Raw genomic sequence first — 19,984 nt, forward strand, 5'->3', positions numbered from 1 at the left:
GATCTTTAATGGAACTAATTGATCTGATTGGAAGGAATAGATTCAGTTCCACCTTGGTGTTCTGGATCTTTGACTTAACACTGCGAATTGAAAAACCGGCTGTTATTACTAAAACAAGTAGTTCGGAGCAGCAAGCTTTGTCTAAGTCATGGGAAAGATCGAACAGATTAAGCATCATGTTTATGCGAATGTGTATTGCGAGCAATATTAAGTTAACGCTTCCTCAAATTTAAAATGCAAAGGAATATTTCAAGGTTGTGGAAGATCGGTTTCATTTAGCAGACAAGTCCCTTGGAGGGAGATTAATGGCTGAACTAACCACCATGAAATTTGATGGTAGCCGTGGAATGAATGAGTATGTTCTTGAAATGACCAATCTAGCTGCCAGACTCAAATCTCTGGGTATCATTGTTGATGAAAATTTTCTTGTTCAGTTCATTTTGAATTCCTTGCCTACTCAGTATGGGCCATTTTAGATTCATCATAACACTATTAAGGAAAAGTGGAATGTGAATGGATTGGTGAGTTTGTTAATTCAAGAAGAAGCAAGGCTTAGGCAACAAGGACAACATTCAGTTAATGTTATGAATCATGGAGTTGGAAGCAAAGGAAAGAAACCAAAGAAGAGTTTCAAGAAAGATCCATTGAAGGTTGCGGGGCCTTCTCATGTCAATGGGGGCTCGCAAGAGGGAACATAATGGACCGAAATGCAATTTCTATCATGGCTATGGGCATTTACAAAAAAATTGCTCGAAACATAGAGCTTGGTTCGAGAAGAAGGGTAAGCTATTGGCTTATGTAGTTTTGAATCAAATATGACACAAGTTCCTTCTAATATGTGTTGGATTGACTTTGGTTCTACTATTCATGTTTCAAATTCGATGTAGGGATTCCTTTCGATCTAGAACATAAAGGAAAATGAGAATTTTATAGTCTTGGGAAATGGCACTCAAGTTACTAGTTGTTCGGGTTGGAACTTTACATTTGTTTTTAGAGTCAGGCTACTGTTTGGACCTATTTGATACTCTTTATGTTCCTACTATTTCTAGAAATTTAATTTCCATGTCAAGACTTGATTATGATGGTTATGCTTTGTATTTTGAATGTAAGGGTTTTCGTTTGTTGAGAAATGACTCATTTGTTGGTTCTAGTGTTTTATTTGAGGGGTTATATAGATTTAGTCTTAACAAAATTTTTGCTAAAACACTCCTCACCCTGCATCATGATGTTGGAACTAAACGTAGTAGAGTTAATGAGAATTCTTCTTTCTTGTGGCATAAAAGACTGGGTCATATATCCAGAGAAAGAATGAAGAGATTGGTAAAAGATGAGATTCTTTCAAATCTTAAATTTATTAATTTCGATGTATGTGTGGATTGCATTAAAGGAAAGCAAACCAAATATACAAAGAAAGGTGCCACAAGAAGTGGATAACTTTTGGAGATTGTCTATACTGATATATGTGGACTTTTTGACTCACTATCTTTTGGTGGAGAAAAGTACTTTATCACTTTCATCGATGATTTTTCACATTATGGTTATGTCTATTTGTTGCATGAAAAGTCTCAAGCAATAAATGCTTTAAAGGCATATATTGCTAAAGTTGAACGACAATTAGATAGAAAGGTGAAAATTATTCGATCAGATAGAGGTGGTGAGTATTACGGAAAGTATGATGGAATAAGACAATGTCCAGGACTATTTGCTAAATTCCTAGAAAAGCATGGTATTTGTGCACAATACACAATGCCTGGTACGCCTTAGCAGAATGATGTGGTTGAAAGGTGTAATCGTACTCTTATGGAAATGGTTAGGAGTATGTTAAGTAATTCCTCAGTACCCATTTCATTGTGGATGGAAGCCCTTAAGACAACTGTTTATTTACTTAACCGGGTTCCTAGTAAGGCAGTTCAAAAGACTCCTTTGGAATTGTGGACGGGAAGAAAACCGAGTTTGAGACACTTTCATATTTGGGGTTGTCTAGCAGAGACTAGGATTTATAATCCGCATGAAAAGAAGTTGGATTCTAGAACTGTAAGCAGGTACTTTATTGGTTACCCAGAGAAGTCCAAAGGGTATAGATTTTATTGCCCTAAACATAGTACAAGAATTGGTGAAATTGGAAATGCCAAATTCCTTGAGAATGGTGAAATTAGTGGGAGTGATGTATCACGTAATGTGGTCATCGAAGAAGTTCGGGTGCCTATCTTGATACCCGTAACTTCAACGGAAATTGTTGTTTCTCCAGTTGTCCAACAGTATGATAACATTGAACAACAATCTAATGATCAGTCACTCCATAATGAGAATGTCACCAATGAACCAGTTGCAGAACAATCACAAGGAATAACATTAAGGAGATCTCAAAGAGAAAGGAGATCAACTATTTCAGATGATTTTTTGATATATCTGCAAGAATCTGACTATGATTTAGGGACAAGTAAAGATCCAGTTTCATTTTCACAAGCCATTGAAAGTAGTGATTCTAAAAAGTGGATCAATGCTATAAATGATGAGTTGAAATCAATGGAACAAAATGAAGTTTGGTACGTCGTTGATTTACCTGAAGGTTTTAAGACAATTGGGTCTAAGTGGGTCTTTAAGACCAAACGCAACTGCAATGGCAATATTGAATGACATAAAGCTAGACTTGTTGCGAAAGGTTTTACTCAAAAGGGAGGTGTTGATTACAAGGAGACGTTCTCTCCTGTATCAAAGAAGGACTCTCTTAAGATCATAATGGCTCTGGTGGCTCATTTCGATTTGGAATTACACCAAATGGATGTGAAAATTACTTTTCTGAATGGGAATTTAGATGAAGAGGATTATATGGATCAACCTGAAGGTTTCTTGATTAAAGGAAATGAGCATATGATATGTAAATTAAAGAAGTCAATTTATGGACTTAAACAAGCTTCCAGACAATGGTATCTTAAGTTTAATGATACCATCACGTCCTTTGGATTTAAGGAAAATACTGTTGATCGGTGTATTTATCTAAAGGTCAGTGAGAGCAAGTTTATTTTCTTGATTCTGTATGGTGAGGCAACTTACGTGATAGGAATTGAAATATTTCGTGATAGATCACGTGGATTGTTAGGGTTGTCTCAAAAGGGATGTATCGATAAAGTTCTTGACAGATTTCATATGGCTGAATGTGCAGCCACTCCTGCTCCTATTTGTCAAGGGGACAAGTTTAGTGAAAATTATTGTCCACAGATTGCATTAGAAAAGAAAAGAGTGGAAAATATTCCTTATGCATCTGTTGTTGGAAGCTTGATGTATGCTTAAACTTGTACAAGACCGGACATTAATTTTGTAGTTGGAATGCTTGGGAGATACCAAAGTAATCCTGGAATGGAGCATTGGAAGGCTGCAAAGAAGGTTTTAAGATACCTGAAGGGAACAAGACATTATATGCTCACATATCGAAGGTCTGATCAGTTGGAGGTGGTTGGCTACTCTGACTCAGATTTTGCTGGTTGTGTTGATAGTCGGAAGTCAACTTTTGGTTACTTGTTTCTATTAGCTGGAGGAGCAATATCATGGAAAAGTGCCAAACAGACTATCATAGCAGCATCTACTATGGATGCTGAATTTGTGGCATGCTTTGAGGTCACAATTCATGCTTTATGGTTGCGGAATTTTATCTTGGGACTTGGAATTGTTGACAGCATTGCCAGGCTGCTGAGAATGTATTGTGATAATTCTGCAGCAATCTTTTTCTCCAAGAACGACAAATATTCTAATGGTGCTAAGCACATGGAACTCAAATATTTGGCTGTTAAGGAGGAAGTTCAGAAACAAACAGTGTTTATAGAACATATTAAGATTGAGCTCATGATTGCAGATCCTTTGACTAAAGGGTTAGCACCAAAGACATTTAAGGAACATGTTGATTGCATGGGTCTTTGTTGCAATCCCTGAGGTATGTTGTGGATCTTTATGTTTTTTGTTCTATAACATCTATAGAGATATCACTAATTGTGTTTCTAACATTTTTCCTGCTTACCATCAATTACGTAATTATGAAGCATTATTGGTGACAGGAATCGTCTTCGGCAAAGACATTATGAGGACATTTCAGCTACTTCCTATTATGGATTATAATTAAGTGATTTGCTAGCATTGTAGTGCATGGAAGGGAAGATGTTGCTTTATTAATATTTACCGCCATGACTCATGTTGGTAAGTTATTTAAATTATGATATTATTGTAATCTCACTAAAGTGTGAATATGCTAATGTTATGCGCATATTATGTTTACCTTGTCAATCCAAATAAGAGTCATTCCTATGGGCCAAGTGGGAGAATGTTAAAATATGTCCCTCATGAAAGGGTAATATGGATATTATTTGGACTTAAAGAGATAAGGTGGTTATTGGCTTTTGAAAAGAGATGCATGGTTACTTAATTAGTGAGAGATAATAGGGGTAGTTATTTTCCTATCTACCTACTTTTATGGGGAGTAGGATAACTGTTTTTCTTTTTGTACGTAGGAATTGTCCTCTCTCTACCTACATTTTCATTTTTATCATATTTTCCCATATGTTCTGGTAAAGCAAAGAAAATGGGTTAAGTGAGAGAAATAATTTCTACAAGCTTTGTTGAAGGAGATTTCATTATGGCTGATTCAAGTATGTTTTATGAAATATTTATTTCTGCATAAAAGATGATTATGTGATTTTCATGATAGTTGAAGATTCCTATTTCAGTAAAATTATTTTTTGCACTATATTGATCCTTCTTGCTAGAGTTGCTATCTTTGCAGGGAGAGCACAATTATAACAGATTTGGTAGGTGGCTAGGAAAGAATCTTTCAGGTATCAGAGTGGAAATGGCAGTCACTTCCATGCAATTTCGGAATCTTCATTATAGTTCATTTAATTTAGGGTTCAATTTTGGGTTCAAATTAGGGATGTTTCCTTTGAGGAATTCCATTAGTGCATCTGGTAATTCCATAACGATGAACAATAAGATGTTGGCTGGTGGTGTTCTTGATTTGATTCCAGGGCGCAAGAATTATACAGAGTTGGTGGTGGAGTGGTCCGTCGAAGAGCAGTCTGAATTGGAAGAAGGCCTTGCCAAGTTGGTATTTCGCTTCAATTTTGTATTTTGTACTTCTGTTTTTGCCTTTTTTTTGTTGTTTCAATTTATTTTCCCTTGTAAAATATTCTCTGTTGTGTTTGAATAACTACTTGCAACTAATTATTTGTTCAAGGAATTAGGGCATTACAAATTGTCTATGACAACTAGCACAAGACATTAGAAATGCCAAATTTGATACTTTAAATAATCGAATCAATTTTTTAATCCTGTTTCAAGTTATTGAGGGTATTGTTGGGTCTTTCAATTAAAATTAATATAAGTTTACACTTCTACTCTTGCCCTTTTTAATGTCTACTTGTCTCCATAATTACTTCTCTGTTGTTTTTAAAGAATTTGTTTTTTTGACAGGGTGTCGGGACCCGTAACCCGACTAGCAGGGGCGTGGCAACTTTACATTACGTTGTTGGATGACTTCTTCAACTTTTGACATTTTATTTTATCTACACAAGAAGTCTGAAACTTTTGTTTCCAGATCACGTGCCATTATCATTGAAGGAAGCTTGCAGCCTGTTGAGACTTGATGAGGCTAATATCTTTTTGAGTCTTTTCACTACTTTGACAATGGCATTGGGAATGAACTAAAGATAAACTTGTGGAAGTTTTCAGATTCATCAGATTCCCAATAAGTTGGTGGTGGTTGGTTCTTCCTTTCTGGAATAGAGACAACTTTTAATTGATGTCCAAATCCACACATAAGTTAAGCAAGCAAAGGAGAAAATAGCCACAGAATTGTAAAACCATCCAGGGAGTAAACCTTGTCATCCCCCAATACATAGTTCTTGAAGAAACCTTCTTCCGTTTTTTGTTTTTTAATTCTTTTTATTCATATTTATTTTTCAATAGACAAGCTACAACTGAATCCATGATTTTAATTGTTGCAAATCTCAGTAGAAAAACTTCTGTTTTGGCAGTGGGTTTAATCCCTCATGCATGCTTCCTTTAAGTCAACTACAAGAGGAATAATTGGATCACATGAATGTGTGATGTAATTGATGATCACTGTTAAAATTTCTTGAGGGGTAGTAGGTACTCCTAGTTTTTATTTTGTTCTACTAGGTGGTTCACCTTGTTCTAGGTTGGCAGGCAGTGTATCTTTTATTGTACTTTGTTCTCCTTTATCCAACAATTTTATCACCATTATTATCATCATCATCAAAGCCTTATCCTAGGGATTTGGAGTCGGCTTAATGAATACTGTTCCTCCATTCCACACCGTCTAGAGCTACATCTTTATTAAAGTGTAAACCAATAAATTTATAATTATCAGAAAAAAAAAATGAGCAAAGAGCTTTTTGGTCTCTGTTGAATATGGACAGCTACACCCAAGATTGTGGAGCCTATAGTTGAGGGCTAGAGCTGCTAGGCCATGAATACCAATGGATAAGATTTTCTCCATAAGTATACGTCGAGATCTTTTACCCCTCAGATTATTTCAAGTTTGACTGAGACTTGGCATCAGTTTCTTATGAAAAATGATCAGGTAAATCATGTTTGGGTCCATTCTGTGATACCATCACAGCTCCTGTTAGTAGGAATATGCAAGTTGAAGGTGCTGAACCTGAGTTGAGTGAGCTAAGGAAAGCAGATGTGAACTATATCAATAACAGAAGATGTGGCTCTGGGCAGGACTAAGTGGGGGAACAATGAACATAATTTGTTTAGCAGACCCCAAAGCTTTGGGATAAGGCTTCAATGATGACCAGCTAAATCTGAAGAACACAAGAAATTCCCCATCATTTCCCTTGAGGTAGGTTCCAGATCCATCATCAATGAATGGTAGTTTTTTATAGCATGACTTTAGATTTTGACTTGGCCTGAAGATACAAGTACATAGATCTCATATCAAAATGATTTCACTTTTTTTTTTTTTTTTTTTTTACGTATATTTAATAGGTTTTGTTTTTTTTGTGTGTGTGTGTGTGGGGGGTGGGGGGTCCAAGTATGAAGGCATTGTTTTGATTCCAGGTCTCCAATATTACCGCACACAAAATTTACTGCTGAGGTGGCACCTTTGAGATGCATCATTAGAGGACAACCCTTCTGATACGAGTTACGTTTTAATCTTCAATCATTTTTCTCAATTAGGGATGAAAAAAAGAATCAATTCTGCAAATCTTAATATGGATAATTTTCACATTTTGTTGCTGTTGCATTCTCTTGGATGATCAGTAAATATATGAACAGATCCGAGAAAATTTACAAATAAGATTACTAAGACTCATTCGATTGGTTGATTTTTGACTGGAGGAATCCCTTGACGTTTCCCATTTAGATGTTGCATCATCCTGAACCCCTTAAATGTATGCATATGGCGCAGGCAGTGAGAACAATTTGATCCCATCCATTCTGATGCAATTGTTCCTCCCCATACATTTTGACAATTCATTCACATAATGCTTGATTTTCTGTTAAATAGCTCATTTTGTACATTTGACACAAATGCATGCTTTTGTGTCAAATGTTCTGAACCTATCGGGCTTGATGGGCAACTGTTTTTCATGCAGATACAGGATAATGTCAACCTCTTGTGTCTCACTAGGAACAATATTACAGCTATATTATATTGAACAAGTATGAGGATGTCATTCATATCTTCATTTCATTAATAAGAATGTTCATGCTTCAATACACTCTGGTTTGTATTTTTTGACTACTGGTGCTAGAAGAAGCTTGGTTTTTGAAAAACAGGATAGTTCTTCAATCTCTGCAGCATGAAGGATATGCCTGGAATAAGGAGCCATATGGCACTATTGCGTGTATCAATTAATGAAGAGCTTGCAAATACAGTTCAGGTAAGCTGTCCTGCAAGTTTCTGAGGTTTTTAGTTCCTGAGTTTTTTTATTCCCCCCACAAACAGAGCACTATAACGGGCCCCATAAAATGGAAGAATACAAAGGGAAAGATTTCAAACCCACTAGAGAACTACCATTCATGGAATATCTGAAGAGGTAGATACTTATCATTTGATTTCTGAGGAATCTCCTTCGACCTAAGAATTGGAGAATGCCTGGATAGAACTAAATGGTTATGTTCCATATAGAAAAAACCTCTTTGGCTCCCATGCCAATCGAACCAAACGAATGTAGATTTCAAAAACAATAGAAAAGAAGCCCCTCACTTGCTACCACTTTTATTGTTGTTTTGAATTTGCAGGCAATGATGTTTTGCTAGCCTGACAGATTCTAGATTTGAAGCAAGAGCCTTTATATTGATGTAGAATGAGAAGGAAGGGGTGGGGGGTGTTTGTCTGAACATTGTAATTACAATGATTTTTCTTCTCTTCTGTAAATGCATAAGAAGATGGTAGGGCCTCCTTCCTTTGTATATGTACAAACTCCCATAAGACGTACACCTGAAACATGTGTCCATCGTAAGAAAAGGGAAATTTGTGCTCGCCTGTTTGCGTGACGGCTGTATGTAACCCATAAATTTTATACTTAACCTGCATAAAATTACTTATTTTTTCACCTATTTAATTTTTTTTATTCATTTTCTAGATAATGGAATTGCAACTTAGAAATAATAATAATAGTGGAATTGCAAAAAGTATGTTGACCTTAATCCTTGTACTCTTAAGTTATAGAGAAATGGCTTGAAATTAGGGTTTTGGATGGTCTGAATTATGAGTTGGTGTGCTGATGGGTTCGCCAAATGCAGTATATTTTTTATTCAATAGCTAGAGGGCAGAACACAACAGAAGGAGACAGTGTGGCTCCAAACCTCAAGCAGGCACTAGCACAAACAAACAGTTTGGGGAACTAGAAATCTGATGATAATCTTCTCAGGTATGGGGATTGTTCTTAAACAAGTGTAAACAGATTTTTGAATTTGAAAATCAGTTTTTATAATCTTATTTTGACAACCAAAGATCAATATCAGGAATTTAAATCATGGCCAAGAAGGTTTCTTCTGTTTTTTAATTTTCTTTTGTAACTCACCCTGCGTTCCGAATAGGAATGTAAGTTGGCCCATAATAAAAGAAGAGAAAAAAGATGGTTTATTGTACAAGTGCTTTAATTGAAAACACCGCACAGGATTTTACTATTCACAGTATATCAAATTGTATTTGCTTTTAGTTGAGATTACATCATGTAGTTAGGGTGGTTATGTTGCATTATGTTAAGGTGTAAAAAGATAAACCAAGTCATATTTGATACTAATTAGGATTAGATAATGTAATTAGAATAGTTGGAGCAATGCATTAGCTAGTCAAGGGAATCCTACCCTGGCAAAGGACTCAAGATTCGATACTATCCAAAATTACAAAAGCTCTTTGTCTGCAAATCCAAGTTGGTGGCTATCCTTGTGGAGGAATCAAGACTCAATTTTATCCATTCTAGCCAATCCCAATGACTGTCTTGACAAAGTTAAGGGAATCCTATACTAGCAAAGGACTCGAGACAGGTTCTATCCATGCTAGCCAATCATGTTCTCTCCTGCTAGAGCTACAACATTATACCATTGAGGAAATCCTAGGCATTATTTGGCAACAATGTGTCTTTTTCATAAAGCATGGGGCTAGTAATTGTCCTGGTTGCCAATCACCTAAGGGTTTTTTTTTTTCGGCTAAATGAGCAGATTGTATAATATAAACAGGAAAAATTAAGCAGGGTTAGAACCTTAGCAATGCCAAATAACAGAAACTGCAGAGGTACGGATTATGGATGGTTGGCAATGGTGGAGGAGAGTTTGGAAGTGTGCGTCTATTAAATCCTTTCTTATCTAGCAATAATAAGATCCAGCCCCCCTCCCCTCTCCTCCCGCTTACACTTTGGAAGTCATAGGTAATAATGCTGATGTGACTGCTGTTGATTGGCTCTTACAAAAGGTTGTTCTATCCACAAATCTGGCATTAACTTCTGACTATGTAGTTACGGTGATCTATGGTGGCTGTACAACCATGGTTTTAAAACTCGTTTTGAAATTTGGATCATCCTCATGCATTAAATATTGCTTTTATATCTGGACAGGCTGGTGGATTCAAGAGATATTATGGAACTACAGCTAAAGCAAGGAGACTGTGGACTCATTATAAGGAAGAAGGAAGCTTTGCCGCAGCCAGCAGCCGCTCCTATTTTTATCCCGTCGCCTTTTAAATGCCCTATGGCGGGAACATTTTATCGGTCTCCTGGACCTGGGGAACCAACATTTGTGAAGGTAAATGTGTTTGTTGTATGCATAGATGTATAGAAGTTCTACATGCAGGCTTATGTCTAATTATTATTATGGTAAATTACATAGTGTCTGATCCAATTCTTACTTGTTGGATCCATCATGTGCGTGTGTTTCTTCAGGTGGGAGATAAGGTCCAGAAAGGTCAGGTCATTTGCATCATTGAGGCTATGAAACTGAAGAATGAGATTGAAGTAAGTGTCTCTCCATCTCTTAACGTAGGATAGAGTAGAGTAGCAGAAATAAAGCTTTAAGAAATATGGAGAAAACGTACTTAGGTGGGTTTGTTAGCAACATATTTTAATAGGAAAACTCAAGCATAGGATCGTATGATGGATATAATTTATTCCTTTGCAAGTAGGAGTGGCTCGGGTATTCCTAAGATCTGATGTCCAAAGCCAGATTGACGAGATCGAAACAAAGATTAATACGTTTGCTTACACATTTTCTAATAGAACAGAGAAGAATTCAGATAAAATACAAAACACGTTGAATGCCATGTAAATAAAAAGCTTTTACATATTTAAAATGTGGTTTTGTTGCTTTTGAGATTAATTCCAACTAAATCCATTTCATCTGTTTCTGTTCATGTAGGAGACTGAGTCTAATCATAATATTGGATTATGTTTTGGTACATAAAACATATGATCATGAGACATGTAATGGGGCTGTTTTTTCATTTGGTATGTGAATTCCAATGATTTGGGTATTTCCTATTTTTATTCAGATTTATGAATTAGGTTTGGTTTCCTTTTCATCTTGTTTATGGGTGTTGATGTAAAATCACAGTAGGCATTGTGATGATTTGATCCTTGTGTGCTTCTTTTTTATTAAGGAATGCTAAGGTGGACTAGGTAAGCCAATTTGACATGGATGCTCGGGTGATATGGGTTGTAGAGGACACAGGCACAAAGCAAAGGAGGACCATACTTGTGTGAAAGACACCCAACATACCAAAAACTTGTTAACTAGGGTGGTATGGGTTGTAGAGAGCATGTATTACTCTTAAGAGTTACTTTTAATTTCATTTTGCAGCGAAGCAATTTGTTGTGGGCAACATCAAAGCACGATGTGTACCTTATGTAGAATTACTCTCTCATGCATTGGTCATCATTGCTGTCGTGGAAATGAACCCGCCATCTAGTCATCAAGTTCAGGTATGAAACAGATTACTGAGAGAAAATGGTGGATAGTTTCCACAGGTGTTGAATAAGTGCTTAAAAATATAAACATTAATTTGAAATAAAATGCCAAGTTTATTTTTGAAAAAGAAAATTACAAAAGTATCCAACTTATACTACCCATACCCCCAAAACTAAGTTGGATTTAGTTCTCGAAAATCAAAAATTATATGCATGCGTGGCAGTAAAGAGTGAAAATTATGGATAATACCTTAAACATATTCTATAGACCACGAATATGTGAACTTCTTATAGCAAGTGGGGCTAAATACAGAATTGCTAACAAAAACAAATAACATGGAAAGAAATGTACAAACACATAAAATAACTTATACAAATTTAGACAATATTAAATGAGATAGTTTCTGATTTGTACAGACCTAGTCACTACCCATCTCAATCCATCTAGTGGACTTACTCAACTGTAACATTCCCATCCATAATCATTTATTATGTGTATTTTAATACTCCTCAAAAGTAGTGTCAAATGAGAATTAAGACTAGACATTCTTTCCGCAATACAACTACCAAAACTGAAATGAAAAAATCTAACCTAAAAAGATAGAAAAGGAGTCCCACTGATCTATTGGAAGATTAAGTTGGTAGTTTCCATCACGACACACCTAAGTTGGTAAACGCAAAACATTGGAAAACAACTGCCTGTCTCCAAGGTAATCTACCAATCAGGGCAACTCGTACACAGTTGCAGTGCGAACTTTCCAATACTATTTCCCTCGGGAACAATAATAAACTCTAAAATGTGTGCTACTATGTTCGCCTAGTCCAGGGCAACTTTCCTTCAAGCAACAATGATACCAACTGACCATTTTTTTATTTCCTTTTCAGAGTATAAAGGCTAGTAATCAGGGTCTAGAAAGTCATTTCTAGAGCCCTAATTACATAGACCTTATTAATAAATTAAACACTAAATCCTTTCATTAGACATAATGCATGGTTAGTCCATATTTATTATCGTTTTCAATTTAATTACGTAATTCAGAGTTGATTACTGTTATTTACATGTAACAAAAATTATTCGTAAAGTTTCAAAACGAATCAGGAAAATTCGAAGTGACAACTTTGATCCAAGATCCAAAATAAGATTGTAGACCAAAATTTATGTCAATTGACCAAAACTTTGCCACGACGCATTAGTCAACGAAAGCGGGATGGTCAACGAAGAAAGTCAAGCCTCGAAATTCATACTGAAGCTTGGCGGCTAAAATACATTCGTATTGAAGTAGGACTTTGGTATTTTTGTAATCATGGAATGTTTTCGAAACCCTAATTACTCAAAAAACCTTAACCTGATCTCTTTATAAATAGGAGACCAGACTAAAGGACATATCATCTGGGAGATCTCCAATCTCTCCCGGAGGCTAACTTCTCTATCTTCTTTTAGTTCTTTTTTTATATTTTTCTTTCTTAGTTTTACGAAAGTTGTACGGAGGTTCTATCGGTTTCAAGTCAAGAGACAATAAAGATAATTTCTTTCTCTCATCTCTTTTTCTTTCAATGTTTTTTTTACTTTATTTTTACTTAATTGTTCTTATGATAGCTATTGGCTAAATCTCCATTAGATCGGTTGAGGAAGCCTGAGCAAGATTTGTCAGTGTTTAATTGTTCTAGAAATTGCTTCATAACTTTATTGTGATGATATTAGGTTTGTATTCTGATGATTCTTTTTTTGATAAGTTCAAGAAGAACCATCCTCTACATAGAATAGTTAATGTTTACTTAATAATCTCAGCCTAAACTATTACATACTTTCGATTATGTTTATATTTTAACTGCTTGATTTTCCGATCCACAAATATTAGCTTTGTTTAGTAAATCGAGATAATTAGAGAACCAAAATTCATTGATAAAGCTTGTGAAAGTGGATCCAATTGATCTACAGTTTCCTTTCATATTTTTTTTTTGGATTTTATCTTAGTAGTTTATTTTAGATAAATCATCTCTTGCAAACTGATTTTAAATCGATTACGTAAACTTGAATTGGATTGAAAGTAAAAATACCTTGGATTAACGTTGTCTCTATGGTTTGACCCTTGTTTGCTAAGATTTTCTTTTGTTCTTTATTTTATCATTATTTACAGCTTGAACAAATTAGCACTACTACCGGGGACAACGGTGTAAACCAACATTTTTTTTATTAGGAAATCCTATTTGATTTTCAATTGGTCAAAATTTTTGTTTTAGAAAAATTTGAAAAAAATATCACTGGATTCTTGAAGGCAGCATGAACAAAACACTATAATTTGAGTCAATTTCATTAAAAAATTTCCGCGTCGCCTGGGTCAACTGTGGTGTCGCGGTCAAACCTTGAGATTCATACTTCAAATCTTTGCATAATATTTCTTCAGACTTCTGAATTTTAATGAACATATAATTTTTCTAGGATTCTAACTTTGATTTGTCCTCTGTTTTCAATCGAAGGATTCGACAAGGAGCAACGTGGTTCGGAAATTTTATCCCACCACCTTGAACTGATTTTTTGACAAAGAACAAGAATTTTTTATTTTTTTTTAAAGTAGAACTAAAGTAGGATTTTCTTTTAGAAGTTATTCCGAGAAGGCTCGAACTGTAAGAGAACTAAGGAAGGACAATAGTAGGACGTAACTGTCTCGACTCCTCGGGTCGTACACCGAGTTTGGTGTTGGTGGCCCAAGTCAACTTAACTGGATCAACATCCGTCTATAATAGGAAGTAAAACTCAAAACCCCCACGCATCCCTTGCAAGTGAGTTTTTGTATTGAATTTGAGTGATTTAATTGCACTCTTCCGACTGCACATTAGTAAAAAAGGTAGCTTTACGAGAATGACACAAACAAGATAAGAATCAGATTTCATCACTGATCTGTTGTCCTATTAGGAAATTAATTCACACAAGCCCAATTTAATTAAAATCTAATTAGACTTGACTATAAGTCCTTTCGAGCTCAATAGGCAAAGCTATCCTGAGTTGCACCAATTGCACCTCTTGATCGGAGTCAATGCCTAAGTGCAATCCTGCCCCACTGTACCCTGTTGTACTAAGGGGATAGATTACGTCTATTCTAAACGAAGAGGTGATTTAAGAGTGCCTTTGCTAAGCATCATGCACCACCTCTTATCTGGGGATTAAACTGGCTAATTTTGATTTCTGATAACTGGATTGGAGGCTCAAGTTATCCATTTGAAACAGTTAGGAGCTGTCTAATCTAATAAAAACCTAAAAAGCATGTGTGAATTCTCCTTGTTTTCTGTGCGAGTCCATAGTGTATATTAAATTAGATATAGAAGCTCAAGTAAATTTTGCATCATCATGGAGTTTAAGAGAGAATCGTGAATCCTATGCGTTCAATGTAATAATTATGGTCATTCTATTAACTATAGTCCGAGTCTGCCTATGGTCTGTAATTCTCAAAATTCTTATTTGATGCCGACACCTAGTTTGTTCGACCAACCATACCACGTAAATAATTGATCTCCCTCGAATACCATACCTAGTCAAAACAAGTTCACCTAAGGTAGTCACATAGGTAGCCATAAGGATTTTTATATGCACGACACCTCGAGGATAAATCCAATCATAATTCTCCAACAATCTTATGATTTTCAACAATTCTTGGATTATAGAACTATAGAGCCTGAGTGAACATCCAGTCACACATATTTGACTTTTCCTCCAACTTTATCATTAAAGTTCATAATTACTGAGCTCATAATTCAATAACAACAGTTCTTACAACAACTGTTCAATCCCCAACAATAATAGCTCAACCAAGAACAACAGCTCTAGGACATTAGTAAAGCCTTAGTTGAAATTGCGGCTTAGTTGAGTCACTCTGAACTACTATTAGAAAAAGGGCAAATTGATCAATTCGAAACTGAGGATGTCTCAATTTTAAAAAATCTACAATTTTTTCAAAATAACCTTAGTGACCAGTTCCAATCTTTTGTAGATTTCGATAATTGTCTATCAATAACTGATAATCTCATATAAATGGAAGTTCAAACACAAACCATTCAGGTTACAGTTCCAACATACACAATGATAGAAGCCAAATTAGGTCCATTCATTATGCCTTTAGAAGAAAAAAAGAATGATCAATTTTCGAATGAGATAGTCCTCGAGAGTCAAGTTATGTTCCAAATTCCGAATGAGCAAGTTGATTGTACAAATTTGGTTAAGGAAATTTGTTCCACCATTTGAGGAAACTGTTATTCAGGAATAACCAATGATGAACTCTAATGTGTTAATCACACCAATTCTAATCACTATCGATCTAATCTTGTATCCCATCCAGCTTATCATTTCATAAGATTGTAAAAACCTCTTCTGTCTTACAACTTCCATTCTCTTTGGAAATATGATGGATGGAAATTGTTTTGAAAAGGTGATGACACTTAAAATTGAGGACAAACGAGGGTTGCTGATCATTTTAGAAAATCAATTTCGTGTCCTAATAATGATCAAAATCTGTCTCCTTATCATTTGGGGTGGTAAGTCAATCATGCCTATCATTTGGGTGGAAAGTCGATTTCTATGTTTGTAAAATTAGATGTTAGGAAAATTCTTAGATATCAAACCTTTCGATAAGTCTGGCGAAGATGTTAAACTTAACGCTACTCGGGAGGCAATCAATGTATTTTTATTTTTGAATAGTGTAATTAGGATTTCTTTTTAATTTAAGGTTTCCACGTTGGACCATAGTCTCCTTTCTTTTTCTCAATTTGAACTCACCAAAAAAGGGTTCAAAGGTTGAAAACTTCAAGAGATATTCCAAAGAAGAAAATTTAATTTCTTAAAAAATTCTCCTTAAAAACCTTCAAATCCTAATTTCTTTCTTTTTATTCTCTTTTTCAAGCCAACTTTCAACCAAACCAATCAACCAGCTCTACTAGGATTGCAGACTAATCAACAATTGTTGATTGAGTAGCAGAGATAAATAATGGCCTATATTGAGGAAAGGAAGGCACGTGTAATTGCACACTTCGCTGAGAGTTTAGATTTCGATTAGGATGAGTTTAATCTAAATTAGGATGTTTTTAATTTTTTAGTTAGGGTGTTTTTCAATTCTTAGGTAGGATTTTATTTTTTTACAACCCTGTTTCGAAAATTATCATTATTATAACTCTTAACTCTTTTCAAATTAGTTGTAACGAGACTTTGCATATTAATGCCCAATTTGTTTCAGGTGTGATCTAATATTTTTCTCTTTCTTTACTACTTGCATATTGAGGACAATATGTTCTTTAGATTTGAGGGTATTAGCTCAGCTCAGAATTGCATTGCATTTCAGTAGTAGTTTCACAATTACATTGCATTTCAGTAGTAGTTTAATTTCATATTTTCAGAAAAAAAAAATTTAGCACTTTTAAAATATTTTTATCAAACTCTTTCTATGTATTATTTACATATAAATTTCGAATTTCAGGCTCATGTCCTAATTTTTTTATCATAAGTTCTTGTTGGTATTCCTGATCAAGAAAATTAAAATAATACTTTGAAAATTCACGATACTTCTGATTGAATAAAAATAAGATTTTATGGAGCAAGAGTTGACCTTCTTCTCTGTCTAGAGTGTTAAAGGACCGAATCTAGTGAACTATGACTTCCTTGTCCTTTAATTGACTAGTTAGAAGAAAAATAAAACTAGACATAATATGACTTGGAGAACAATTATAGGATTAGATTGTGTACCTTGAAAAGGGTTACCTGTTTTTTGTAAAAAGACCACCGAAAAAATGGTGATGTGTGTAAAAGTTGAAAAATAAACAGAAAAGTGGTAAAGTGGGAAAAAGTTGAGAAAAGAAAAAGTAGAAATACGTGAAAAATACCAAATCAAAGAAAAAATGTTTGAGATGAAAAAATACAAAAAGAAAAGTGTTTAATGAGGCCAAATAAAGTAGTTATAGTAGGATGAAAGCCGTTAATAGTAAAAACGTGAATAAGCTAGAATATCACAGATAAAGTCCCTTAAAGGTATTAAAGTAAACAACCATACCTCTCACAATTCCAGATAGGATGCTTAGTTTCGAGTTAGAACTTAGGTAGAACCGACCATTCTTCATAGTAAGGAGGTGAAATCTTGTTCCTAAAAAATTGTTGTTTTTAAAAAAAAAAATCAGAAAAATTGCACAAACACTCAACTTACTCTTGAAATTTTCTAAACAAAGGAGTGGAAATTAGAGTTTTGCTCAAACATATAGACCTGTAATTGATTTATGAAATATCGTTATGTTTGCTTTACATCCATTGAGTTTAATATTTATAGTTTTGTAAAGTGTTTGAATTTTATGGGTATATTCATTGCAAACTTTCACCAGTTAAACTCGTCCATTAGGGGTAACCTAAGGGTTTAAAGGCTTGCTACATCCGCTAAATGCAGTCATATAACCTACGAAAGTAGTTTGTAACTTAGTTTTTATTTTATTTTTGCTCAGGACTAGCAAAATCTAGGTTTGGTGGTGTGATAAGGATCTAGAAAGTCATTTCTAGAGCCATAATTACATAGACTTTATCCATAAATTAAATACTAAATCCCCTCATTAGACACAATGCATACTTAGTTCATATTTATCATCATTTTCAATTTAATTATGTAATTCAAAACTAATTACTGTTATTTACGTGTAATAGAAATTATTCGCAAAGTTTCAAGGCGAATAAAAAAATTTCGAAGTTACCACATTGATTCAGGATCTATAATAAAACCGTGGATTAAAATTCATGTGAATTGACCAAAACTTTACAGTGGTGCCATTGTCAATGGCAGTGGCGTGGTCAACGAAGAAAGTCAAGCCTCGAAATTCATATTGAAGCTTGACGGCTAAAAGACATTCGTATTGAAATAAGACTTTGGTATTTTTGTAATCACAAAATGCTTCCGAAATCCTAATTATCTAAGAAATCCTAATCTGGTCTCTTTATAAATAGGAGATCTGACTAAAGGGCATATCATCTAGGAGATCTCCAATTTCCCCTGGAGGTCAACTTCTTTTTCTCTTATTTTAATTTAAGTTTTTATATTTTTTTTTCTTAGTATTACGAAAATTGTAAGAAGCCTCTACCGGTTTCAAGTCAAGAAGTAACAAAGATAATTTATTTCTCTCATATCTTTTCCTTTTCTTGCTTTCTTTACTCTATTTTTTCTTTATTGTTCTTGAGATGACTATTGGCTAAATCTCTGTTTGATCAATTGAGGAAGCCTAAGCAAGATTTGTTAATGTTTGACTGTTCTCGAAATTGCTTCATAACTTTATTGTGATAATGTTAGGTTTGTATTATTAAGTTAACCATTGAATGTTTCTCAAGAAAAATCATGCTCTATAGATAATAGTTAATGTTTACCTAATAATCTCGACCTAAACTATTGCATGCTTTTAATCTTATTTATATTCTAACTGTTTGATTTTTCGATCCTAAAACATTAGCTTTGTTTAGTGGATCAAGATAATTAGAGAACCAAAATTCATTAATAAAGTTTGTGAAGGTGGATCCAATTCATATTTTTTTTTATTTTTATTTTTTATTTTAGTAGTTTATTTTAGATAAATAATCTCTTACAAATTATTTTTAAATCGGTTATGTAAACTTGAAATGGATTGGAAGTAAAAATACATTGGATTAACATTGTCTTTGTGGTTTGACCCTTGCTTGCTAAGGTTTTCTTTTGTTATTTATTTTATCATCATTTATAGTTTGAACAGCTAGTACCCTGAAAAGGCACCCTACCAGGAGTAGAACCTGGATCCATTTAACGTCAGTCAGTAACACGAAAATCCAATTAAGGGTCAACCTTCTAATCATGGATGGACAACGACTAGTAATTATGTTGCATGATTGCAAATCAGTTTTGGCTATGATTCCCATGCTTTCCATAACAAGAAATCCAATCACTTAAGATTAAACGTCAAGGCTAGGCTATTGTAAGACAAGGAAAATGTGTGGAAGAAGATTGAGATAAAGCTTATGGAAGAAGATAGGTCATGTTTTCTAAGAAAAAACATCTTTCAAATGGAAGTAGTGGAAAATATATTTTCTATGAAAAACTTAGAGGAAAATTAAATTTCCTACAAAGGATGAGTACGAGGGTTGCCTCCCGAAAGTTCTAAGTTTTACTTATTCAGTTAAACTGGGCTATGTTAAACCTATAAGGGCTTGAAAATCTTAGTTTCATGGGTTTCCTTCTAAGAAGCACTAAGTTTTATGTCTTCAATCAGACAAATTCTGAAATAATTGACACTGGGTAAATTGGGTTGATGAGTAAAATTCTTTCTTTATTTGGAATGGGTAATTTGAGGAAAGGCTTTAGGCGTTGACCATTAACTTGAAAGGTGTTGCCACCTTTGAGATTTTAGACTTCAATAGCAACATGATGGTGGACTGTTTGAATAACGTAGAGCCCTTTCCATCGAGACTTAAGCTTCCCAAGAAAGTGGTCAAGCTGAGTGTTGTAGAACAACTTTTTCTGGTCAGGGAAAAACATTTTCCTAGAGATGTGCCCTATCATATAGGGCTTTGGTACATTCCA

The 19,984-nt window shown here is 34.6% G+C and overlaps 1 protein-coding gene across 17 annotated transcripts; it reads left to right on the top strand.

The window, feature by feature from the left end:
* Positions 1-3,321: 3,321 nt before the first annotated feature.
* LOC147382047 (biotin carboxyl carrier protein of acetyl-CoA carboxylase, chloroplastic-like) lies at positions 3,322-11,927 on the top strand. Of its 17 annotated transcripts, XM_086429654.1 has the most exons (9): positions 3,322-4,637; positions 4,755-4,823; positions 5,013-5,088; positions 7,614-7,680; positions 7,820-7,901; positions 8,767-10,266; positions 10,404-10,475; positions 10,876-10,964; positions 11,117-11,927. In XM_086429654.1, exons 1-5 carry the CDS (start codon positions 4,625-4,627, stop codon positions 7,874-7,876), a joined length of 282 nt encoding a protein of 93 aa, XP_086285780.1. In that variant the 5' UTR covers positions 3,322-4,624; the 3' UTR covers positions 7,877-7,901; positions 8,767-10,266; positions 10,404-10,475; positions 10,876-10,964; positions 11,117-11,927. The 17 variants fall into 16 exon arrangements, with proteins under 17 accessions (XP_086285780.1, XP_086285767.1, XP_086285776.1 ...); XM_086429641.1 differs by having other exon boundaries at positions 3,322-4,823; XM_086429650.1 differs by lacking the exon at positions 7,614-7,680.
* Positions 11,928-19,984: the final 8,057 nt, after the last annotated feature.

This window comes from Akebia trifoliata, unplaced genomic scaffold, assembly GCF_017979445.1.
Source record: "Akebia trifoliata isolate Shusen 1 unplaced genomic scaffold, ASM1797944v1 Contig00073, whole genome shotgun sequence".
Taxonomy (NCBI): Eukaryota; Viridiplantae; Streptophyta; class Magnoliopsida; order Ranunculales; family Lardizabalaceae; genus Akebia; species Akebia trifoliata.